Source organism: Wyeomyia smithii, chromosome 2, assembly GCF_029784165.1.
Source record: "Wyeomyia smithii strain HCP4-BCI-WySm-NY-G18 chromosome 2, ASM2978416v1, whole genome shotgun sequence".
NCBI lineage: Eukaryota > Metazoa > Arthropoda > Insecta > Diptera > Culicidae > Wyeomyia > Wyeomyia smithii.
Genome location: NC_073695.1, coordinates 109,635,495 through 109,647,141, shown reverse-complemented (window position 1 = coordinate 109,647,141; position 11,647 = coordinate 109,635,495). Strand labels below are relative to the sequence as shown.

The following is an 11,647-nucleotide window of genomic DNA, read 5'->3' as shown; positions in this document are numbered from 1 at the left end:
CTCTCCCTTTAAAGAACTGTAAACACGGCGAATATAAACAAAAGTTACAAGTTTACTGGAAAATACAAAAGTAATTTCTTTCGCAGCCAGCTGATGTTTTGTTTGTTTCCTCCATCAATGTCGACGATATAAACAAACCATGCGAGATGATGTGTGAATGAATTTGAGCTTTTTCGAATCGTATTAGGATCGATTGCGGAATACGTGAGAGAGCAAGCGTACAATTCTCCTTTAACCAGTTCCGAATGAATAACGGTCGTGATTGGACGTGTAAACGCGTATTCTTTCCTTCTCACGTGCTGTAGGAAGCTTTCTAGCTTTTGATACTCTTGTATCTAGCCGCGTGCGTGTGAGATGCCGATCTATCGATAGATCTACTTTATCGACGTGTTGCGACTATCAGCGCATTTCAACCAATTTAGAAGTATTGGAACAAAACTTGTTTGTTTTGATTTGGTGGGAAAGGTATGAGAAAACTGTGAGTGAAAAATGTTTCTGAAGACGACACATAAAATTCATGAAACAAGTGTGCAGCGTAGTTTCTTTATTTCAACTAACTTATGGAAAATGTACCAGTATAAATTGCTTTGCTAACTTGAAATCGACGATAGCATCAGTGAGAAGATTGGCGCACCGTAAGCTCAATTTCAACCTGAAGCGGTAATAGTGTAAAGGGAGAAGAATGAAACTACATCTTTTGGCTGGAAGCTGCAACCAAAACCATGAAGGTATGATCGATAGTGAAATGCCGACGGCTTTTCGCTGGCGTTGATTGGTGCCTCATAGTTGTTGGTGTGGACATATTTTGATCTACACTGGATTCTCTTTTTACGCGATTGATGCGTGCGCGCAAAAAAAAATCGCGTAATTTTGAACAAATAGTGTAAAGGCCGCGTCGTTACAAAATCCTGCGCTATGTGGTAGGTGTGTGTGTATATGTGTGTATGTATGTGTATGTGTGTGTATGTATCTGTGTGTTACATCTTGGTTCATAAACAATATTTCCCATGTCACATATCGCGTAATATTAAGAAAATCGTGTAAAAAATCGCGTAATTTCGAGGAAATCGTGTAAAAACAGAATTCAGTGTATTATATATCAGCTTCAGGTAAAGTGACCAGACGTCCCGCATTTCGCGGGACAGTCACGCGTTTTAACAAAATGTCCCGCTTAGTAAACGTCCCGCCTTCATCTGAAGATAGGTGTACTGCGCGCATTTGCGAAGTTCCGCGGTTTCAAAAAAATTGAACCATCAGATATCACATATTTTCACTGGGACGGTGGTCGGTATCAAATTTTTCAATGCCAAATGTCTAAAAAATGCATGAAACGTCGGGATCTGGTGTTATCCCGATAAAACGACTTCCTAGTAGTAGGTCCTACTCGGTATCCAGAACTAATATGACTGGTTTCAGGAGAAGCGTGCTCATATTTAGGCCAAATAATTCTTTTTGGTTTATTAAGTGTATGATTCTGTCGACCTTGCTTGGGAATGCAATCATAAAACGACCAATCAGCGGTTGAATTCTGCGTTGACAATGGTTGACAATTTTAGGTAGTACAATAGTTCTAATAATCAAAAGAATATTTTCTGCATTTGCACGGATGCGTATAAATAAAATAGTGGGTTTAATATTTGCTTATTTTCATATCATTTGGGATGGATAAACTTCAAACAGCTTTTTAAATTTGAAATTCTAAAATTCTAAACAGCTTGAGTATTTCGAGGATATCGTGTAAAAACAGAATTCAGTGTATTATGTATCAGCTTCAGGTAAAGTGACCAGACGTCCCGCATTTCGCGGGACAGTCACGCGTTTTAACAAAATGTCCCGCTTAGAAAACGTCCCGCCTTCATCTGAAGATAGGTGTACTGCGCGCATTTGCGAAGTTCCGCGGTTTCAAAAAAATTGAACCATCAGATATCACATATTTTCACTGGGACGGTTGTCGGTATCAAATTTTTCAATGCCAAATGTCTAAAAAATGCATGAAACGTCGGGATCTGGTGTTATCCCTATAAAACGACTTCCTAGAACTTGTAAATTCCCAAGCTGGGCCAACGGAGAGTTTTCCAGCCCAAAAATTTCCTCAAAGAAGCCCAGAAGTAATTTTTTGCGATTTTTTAGATAGCAACAGATCTTGACGTTTTCGCATTTTTAAAAAGTTAGACATTAAAAACATCGTGACCGACAATCGTCCCAGTTCCAGTTCGATATCGAAATGAACATTTCATGAACTTTATCAGTCAAAATAGTCAAACTTGGGCCGCTTTCAGGCATAACTTTTCGAAGTCCAATTGAGCTGAACTTTTGTATGAGAAAATTGTTCAAGAATACGAAACTTTTGAACCTTACTGCACAACGAAATTCAAACGTCAAATTTTTCCCATACAAGTCAAGTAATTGACACTCTACTATGCACGTAAAATTTTTGATCATTTCGAAGAAAAGAATTAAAACCAAACCACACAACCCCCTCCCCCCCTCGTCTAAGAATTGAATTGGTGTCCCGCGCTTAAGCCCTAACTGTCTGGTCACTTTAGCTTCAGTGGTTGGAAGGACTGTTAATAAAAATATCTGATCGTTTTGGCAAAATGTCCCGCAATACGTTCCGCATTCGTCTAAAGTTTGAAATGTCTGGCGTTTATCAAATATGTGAAGAAAAAGGAATCAATCTTACAATTAGTCTAATTGCTAACTCATTGACTTATAAAGAGAATTTATTGTTGCAATTGAGCGTTGCAACAAATTTTGATGAAAATTGGTAAATTTTTATTTGACATAGCTTTTCATCCTTCGGCACCAGTAAACCTAAGCAACTCGAATATGCCAAACCAAGGATGGAGCTTCTAAATAATTTTCAGAAGTATATTCTAAATCATTTGTAGCGTTTCTCTCCTTGTTAAAAAACAGCTACCTTATCGATATCGCTCAAAGTTTTGCTAATCTAAAAATTTCTTCGAAAATTAAATGGTTTTCTTTCTAAACAAAGTTCAAAGTTTCTCTTTATGAGAGAAAAGGACATCTCATGGATCTGATACACTTTGCTTTCCTATCGTAATTTAGTCCGAAGTACTTAACCTTGTCAGACCAACTTAAAATGGCAAATAAATTTATCTTGATGACGTGGTCATAGTTTTTTGAGGGAAGAAGTTCTAAGCGAGAAATTTTCCACCTTTGCATTTTCCACCATTTGAGTTTTTCTGCAATCGACTGTTTTTCTTCTTTTTACAAAAATGCTTGTATCACCCAGACCAATGACCTTGGACACCCTGACGGTCAATCAAAATGATTTGAAGTGAGTTCGTCGTACAGAACTGGACTCAAGATTGAACCTTGAGTCCCATTTGTTTCAATAGGAAATCTTTCAGATTTTTAACCCTCTGGTGCCCAAGGTAATTTTTAGACGGACTTCGGTAAAATCACTATAAAAATTTATAAATATTTTTTAAGTATCTATTGAAGCATTTTAAAGGTTTGACTGAAGCCCGTCTAAAGGCGGCATTGGGCACTAGAGAGTTAAGTACGTTAGACAACCTGCAAAGTTCTATGTTTTATATATTTTCAAAATTTCGATTACGAAAGTTGGAAAACTAAAAGTTAAAGATTTCACAAATCAGGTTTTATACCAAACACTCGAATGCTTTACTATGTCTAGAAGCGCTGCCTGTTGAATGCCTATGGAGAGATCCAAATTATTCATCTGTATATTTTGTTGATGTTTGTCATCATCCTACTTAGAGTTATAATTTCTCAGACAGGGCCATGAGAGTGTTGATATTGTCTCCTGCGTACATTTTTTAAACGAGCTTAGGAATTCTTAATTAAAAAAAAGCTTCGCTTCAATAAAAAATTGATTTTTAGAGAGCGTGCTCTTTTGAAATATTAGAGTTTTTTATATTTTTATTAAAAAATGTTTTTACCATATATATTTTTTTACAGATTGATTTAACATTTTAGTTTTAATTTTGCTTTGTTTAAACAACCATCTTTGTTTGGTCAATATTTTGTAGTTTTTATAAAAAAAATAGATTATTTATTTGCCCGCAACATACCGTTCCACAGTGGTCTAAACTCGAAAAATCGTGATCGTTTTAGATTTGACTGTGAAATATTGATTTTATGTACCCAGTGTCTTCAGCAAGTTTATTCCATATAACAAGGCATTTTTTGGCGTTTTCGGTTTTTTGATCAATCCCTCTAGTAGTTAGATATAAAAACTATTTATTATAATTTTCAAAATACCAGATTGCTTTCTTCAGCAAAGTTGTAGGAAAATCTATAAGAAAAAGAATTGCTGAACACTGTTTTCTTCTATCTGTACGTCTGATATGACGAAACAGAGTTCTACGAGGAACACTCCTCAAAATTTGTTTTTCGTTCATAACTTTTTGCCTTTCTCCTAGAAAGGTATAGCAATCACTTGCAAAACCGAAAGTATAAAAGTGCTCCAAAGGGTCGAATGGCATATATCACTCGACTCAGCTCGACGAGCTGAGCATTTTCTGTATGTATGTGTGTGTGTATGTGTGTGTGTGTATGTGTGTGTGTGTGTATGTGCAGATTTTTATTCTCACTCACTTTTCTCAGAGATGGCTGGACCGATTTTCATGAAATTAATTGCAAATGAAAGATCTTGTTGTCCCATAAGACCCTATTGAATTTTATTGTAATCGGATTTTTAGTTTAGAGGTTATGTATCAAAATGTAAAAATCATTGTACATCATTATCTCAAAAACTATGCAACCGATTTGAACAAAATTGATTTCAAATCAACTGGCTACCTTAAAAACCCTTAACTTTTGAATTTTATAAAGATTGAACTTCGGGTTCAGAAGTTATGAAAAGAAACGTGTTCTGAAGACTGTTTAATCTCACTCATGTTTCTCAGAGATAGCTGGACCGATTTTCATAAAATCAGTGTCAAATGGAAGGTCTAGTTGCCTGTTATGTTGAAAAATGTAAAATCCAGCTATGAAAAGTAACATATTCCGAAGACTACTTGGACTCACTCACTTTTCTCAGAGATGGCTGACCCGATTTCCACAAAATGAGTGTCAATTAACAAGTCTAGCTACCTCATAACACCCTATTGAAGTTTACTGTAATCGAACTGTAACTTCGTCCGTAATGTACCGAAATGTGAAAATCACGAAACTTCATTATCTCAGAAACTACACAACCAATTTGATCAATATTATTATCAGATGAGTGGGCTAGTTAAGAGTTTACTGATGAATTATGATTAAACACGTGGTTCCAAAGTTTGCCTGCCCTATACGTTCCGATTTCATTTGATTATAATCGAACTTAAGCAACCGTTATGTATTAAATTGTTAATAAAACAACGAAAGTCTATTGTCTCAAAGATGACCCGACTTATTTGAACATAACTAGTGTCATACGAACGAGTCATCTTTCAAACTTACAAATAACAAACTTCATAACAATTTGATATGTGGCTCAAAAGTTATGGAAAGAAAAGAAATTCAAAGGCTATTCAAAACTATACCTGCTTTGATTGATATATGTGGTCTCAACATAATTTAAATGTGGTTTTGTACTATTTGAACGTTCCAAATTCATTGATTCCTTGCGATGTGTTTAAAGTCCGCAAATGCAGACTTTAAACGATGTGTTAAAATCGGCCATAGGATACGATCAAAGTCAAATAACAAATCGTTTGAAATGATTGGTTCTATCGAAATGACAACATCCTCGACTTTTGGCTTCTGTACATCGCCTTAATTCTGAATATATATTCATATTGGGTGGTATTCGGTCATTTTCAGCAGATTTTCTGGCATCAATCTGACACCAGAAATACCCATATTGAGAGGTATTTAGTTATATTGGTTGTTTTCCAGAAACTAAAAGTGGTCGTCTTTAAATTCAAAATGGTGTCCAGGGTCAATGTTTGGTTTCTATGCATCATCTTGATTACGGAGATATCCATATTGAGTATTATTCGGTCATTTTCGACTGTTTCCTAGAAGTTGCCATTTAGCAATTCAAAATGGTGCCTGAGGTGAACTGTTAGCTCATTGCATCATTCTGGTTCCAGCGATACACAGATTGAATGGTATTTGGCTATTTTTGGCTGTTTTTCACAAACCGGTAGTCGTTATCTTGGATTTCAAAATTGTATGTAAGATAATTTATAGCCTCTGAGCGTCATTCTGGTTGAAGAAACACCCATATTGGATGTTATTCGATCATTTTCGGCTGTTTACCAGGAACCGGAAGTCGCCAAATCAAATTCCAAAATTGGGTCTGTGGTCGATTACAGCTGCTGTGTATTATTCTAGATCCGGAGACACTCATGTTAGACGGAAATCGGTAATTTTTGGCTGTTTTTTAGAAACCGGAAGTCGCCATTTTGGATATCATAATGGCATTTGGTGACAATTTCTGGATTTTAAACGTCATACTGGTTAAAGAAAAACTCATATTGGGAGGTATTTGGTCATTTTCAGCTGTTTTCAGAAACCGGAAGTCGCCATCTTAGAATTCAAAATGCTCTCTGTGGTCGAGTTTAGCTCCTGTGTATCATTCTAGATCCGGATATTATTATATTGGGTGGAAATCGGCCATTTTTGGCTGTTTTCCAGAAACCGAAAGTTGCCATCTTACAATCCAAAATGTTGCCTGAGGTCGATTATGGAACATATTTGTTACCACTAAAAACATGCACCTGCCAAATATGGTTCCATTTAGTTGATTAGTTCGCAAGATGTGCTGAAATTCGTGCAGAAACATGTGCTTCCAGAAGAGGGAGAGGCGTCGAACCATTATGGACATATTTGTTACCTCTAAAAATATTCACATACCAAACTTGGTTGTATTTTCTTGATTGGTTCATGAGCTGTGCAAAATTTGTTTTTCATTTGTATGGGACCCCTCCCTTTCAAAAGAGAGAGGGGTGTTAAAACATATTTTTTACCACTAAAAATATTCCCCTGCCAAATTTGGTTCCATTTGTACGGAACACCTCCCTTTCAGAAAAGGGAGGGGCGTCCAACTATTAGGGACATATAAGTTACCCCTTAAAACATCCACATGCCAAATTCGGTTTCATTTGCTTGGATTGTTCTTGAGTTGTGCAAAAATTTATGTTTTATTTGTATGGGACCCTTCCCTTCCAGAAGAGGGAGGAGTCTCAAACTACCATACGAACCTTTATCGACACCAAGAACCCCTACATACAAATTTTCACGTCGATCAGTTCGGTAGTTTTCGAGCCAATATGGATCAGACAGACAAACAGACAGACCGGACTGCATTTTTATATGTATAGATTACAACATCAATGTTTTAGACCCTAAAGAGTGAATATACATTTATTGGATTGAAGCATTCATGTAAATCTATTTTTACAAATAAAAGAGTGAATGAGAAAGGCTGGGTCTGACCGCTAGGTGGATTAATTATGGTTTTTGTAATCGTAGAAACAATTCAAGATGTTCTGAGATTTTGTTTATTCTGCTTAACCTCGCCATATTTTGAGTCCATATTTCTCCGAAGGTTGCAGATAGTAGCAAACCAGACTGTATGCTTTTGAAAATAAATCAAAAGAACTGCATTACTCAAAAAAGTTCAGCTGTTTCTAGTTGTATCCAACCGAGTACTGAATGAAAGGAAAACACCCCTCAAAATGAGTTTTTTGTCTATAACTTTTTCTGTAATCGTCGAAACTATTCAAGATGTATTAAGATTTTGTTTATTCCGCTGAACCTGAACCATTTTTCTAAAATGTATTGGTTTGATATTTTTATTTGTTGTAAAGATATTTCCAGTTTTTTGCGACAGACTTCAGGATCTTCACTATACGGTGATCTATTTTGCAAGCTTGTCTTTGAGCGTACGTTCCAATCGAATGATTTACCGGCTGCTAGGGGTCCACTTTACAGCTTAATGTTTTCCATCAGCCGTCGTTGAATCCGGTTTGACGTGCGACACGCGTTCCATCCTGTAAAGAACTTTCGATGCACAAATGACGTCCTGTTGACCTTGACAAACTGCTCCAGAGTACTTTTTACACTATATATAATTTTGAGATGCAGTACACGTAAACAAGTACACTGTCAACAGAAATAAGTAATTAGTTACTCAAATTAACCTAGTTATAAAGTATATACATTTCAGATTTTTTTCTTGCCGCACCCTGTAAATAATAGCTAACGGACAGAGTAGTGGTAAAATTTCAGTATATGGTTGCTTTCACAGGTCACAACCGCAATTTACACGTGTTGTTTTTGTGAGAAGAATTTTTACAAATAATACACTAAAGATCCATGTGGCAATATTTCGACCCATATCGTTGGTACATACGGCGATAAGTTTCACCTTCGTCGAATTTCACCTAATTTCCTCACTTCTCGCGCACATTATACATGGTATGTGCTTCTCTAGAACATTTGAATTATTAATCTCATTGCGGGTCAAATGCATAAGATAATTTGCTGGGGATATTTCAGTTCCCAAAAAACTGTCTAATATATTCTATTCTTTCCAGGGCCGGATTTAGACGGTGGGAGGCCCGGGGCAAATTTGTTTGCGAGGCCCTCTTTTCTTAAAACATTTACTGGTAACGTTCTGGATGATGGTGACGAGCAAAAAAAAAAAGGTCGCCTCACGACTAGGGGGGCCCCTTGAATCGGGAGGCCCGGGGCATTTGCCCCCTTTGCCCCCCCCCCTCAAATCCGGGCCTGATTCTTTCTACGGTGTTTAATTGAAGCCTTAAAAGCACATGAGTCACATTGTTTCTGGCAATAGTGATCGATATTTTCAAATCATCAGTAGGTAAGCGTACAGATTATTTTAGTGTTGCGACCTTTAAGTGACGACGATCGATAAAATATTCAATGCACGCTGGTAAGCAGCCTTCGAAGGAAAAGTCAAGCATACCACGTAGCTTACTAAATAACATCTTCACGACGTTTTTACGACACACGGCAGTGTGGCTCGGACTGCACAGGAGCCTATTAATCATACTTTAGTGTCTGATTTATCATAACACTAATCCGGACAGATGATGCGCAAAAGTTCGGTAGTTCACTTAATAGCTTCTTAATTATTTTCCTCTCCATATAATCGCTCGGAAATAATAACAATCACCCCGAAAAAGTGTCCGTGGGTTGAACCGTTTCGTAAACATTTTTCACACCTCCCGAAAGAAGAACGGTAACTACGCTGGATGCCGCTCATTTAGATCATTACACCTCTTATCCGAAACAGGTATATAAACAGATAGGGACCAAAGATCCGCCAAAGATTTTTCGAGGGGCCATAACTCATATTTTGCTGCATAAAGGTGGGTTATGAAATATGGCGTGTGCGTGAATACCTTAGCATATGTACGGCTGGTATGAAGAAGAGGTAAAACCATCCGGAGAATCGGATAGCATGTCTAACTGTTTACCAACACAGGCGGTGTTCGAAGACGTAGATTGTTAGAATAACTGAAAATTCAATAGAGGCCTTCGCTTCACACGGATTAGCGGCGGTGCATTTTGTGAAAAATGAATGTTGAGTGAGAGGTTTAACCGTTTTATCGGGCTTAAGTTTCAAGCATGCGATCGCAAAAGTCACATCGCGAGGAGGATTCTATATCTAACAAACTTTTATAGACTATTTGTGGGGTTGTTTACTACAAATATTAACCTAGGTAATTACAAGTTAATATTCATTTGTTGGTAATTACCTAGATAATTTGTATGAATCCCAGTATTCGAGTATCGTGGTCGTGACTGGGATGACATTTTATTTAAAGCACAGAGAAAATTTGTGGCATGTGATCTTTTGCTTTGTTGTTAAATTATTTCACGTTTTTAATGAAAACTCAAATTTTGACTGGTTTCATTCTGTAAAATACAATATCAATATTTGTGTTAATATTACGATAACACACTTCACAATAAAAATATAAATTTTTTAATCATGGTTGAAAACTAGATTCATTTTTACGGTACTAACTCACAGCACGGTCACGGTAGGCAATATGTTTGTGCTCGCTAGTATGAAAATATTCACTTTAAATTGCTCTAAAATGCTGAAGCAAAGTTCTATGTTGAATTTGTTTCCTTTTATCACGAATGGTTTGATGAGAATTGTTTTTCACTGTTTTAGATTAATTTTGGATTTTGGGAATACAATTAAACTCGTAACGGTTATGTTATTGCGATATTTGAAACTTGCGAGATTATTTATTCTATGGAGCTTCAAAGTATCGCATAATTCAGCTCGACGAAAGGTTGTAGAGGTACCTGTCAGAGTAGACTCTGCAACATTGTAGCTTCGAAACCGCTTTATGAATTTATTGAAATTATAGTTATAAGGAGGTGTGTTACGGTGTGTAAATACACATGAAGTGAGTTGCATGTTAAATGCAAAAATACGTCTGGAACATGTCTATATGTTATCATTTGCGGAACTCAGAGGGGAGCTGAGCCTCCAGTAGGAGTAAGTGAGTCTATTTTGAAATATCTCTGGGGTCTTAAGCTCCTCCTTTTCTTAAACTTTTAGAATAATTTTATCCAGTCAGGTTCATTGCATTAATCGAGGATCTTTTCGAGCTGGAAATTTTCTCGACTCAGCACTGGGGCACGGTGTATCGTTGTACTTATCCTACAACATGCAAAATGTGCCAGAAATAATATCGATAACGAATCCTCTTAACTAATCTAGCTGATCGAGACCGCTATTAGCCCACCAAGCTAGCGTGCGATATTGTTGTTGTTGTTGTTGTGTTTTCGGATCAAAATACGACAAGAAATCTTACATAGAAGAAAACGCAAATTTTTGTTGTATTGTGTTATTGCTAACCAATGTATAAGAAAGGTTGCATCAGAATAGCATATAAGTCGGAAGTAAGTGGATGAAGTCGACAACCAATCGGAACCATTAAAAGGAAACTCCTGTAAGTCTGAGACATCCGTTGTGGGTCCAACTGGAACACAACACACACATAAGCTGGCAATGTAGTGTTTAAGTTAAAACGATGTTCACCGAGTCTCGAAATTCGCCCATGATGGATCATTTATTCACTGTAAGAGTCATCATAATGCTAGTATTTATTCATTTTTTTTTTTTATTTCGTCAATCATAGTAGACTACATCTTAAAAACTATTGCTAACATCACAAATATATTTATGTAATTCTAGTGTTCAATATTATTCGAAGAGCATTTCGCGACATCGTTAAATCTATAACTTCAGAATATTTATTGAAAAGACTCATCATACTATTAACTGGCCCGGCAATGGCATATTCTGTTCTATAATCATGAAACTTCATTATCTCGAAAACTACACAACCGATTTAAACAAAAATGGTTTCAAATGAACGGGCTACCTGAAATACCCTTAACTTTTGAATTTTATTAATTGAACTTGTGGTTTAAAAGTTATGAAAAGAAACGTGTTCTGAAGGCTGTTTACTCTCACTCCTGTTTCTCAGAGATGGCTGAACCGATTTTCATAAAATCAGTGTCAAATGGAAGGTTTAGTTGCCCCATAAGACCCTATTGATTTGTTTTGCAATCGAACTCTTACTTTGCCTGTTATGTTTAAAAATGTGAAATCCAGCTATGAAAAGGAACATATTCCGAAGACTGCTTGGACTCGCTCACTTTTCTCAGAGAT

General features: G+C 36.6%; 1 protein-coding gene across 1 annotated transcript in view; it reads left to right on the top strand.

The window, feature by feature from the left end:
• The first annotated feature begins 253 nt into the window (after window positions 1–253).
• Window positions 254–11,647, top strand: part of LOC129725176 (LIM/homeobox protein Awh-like) — an 86,247-nt gene continuing 74,853 nt past the window's right edge. The window contains exon 1 of the mRNA XM_055680689.1: window positions 254–728. Coding sequence (XP_055536664.1) covers window positions 723–728 — 6 coding nt within the window. The 5' untranslated portion in view covers window positions 254–722. The remainder of the gene's footprint in view (window positions 729–11,647) is intronic.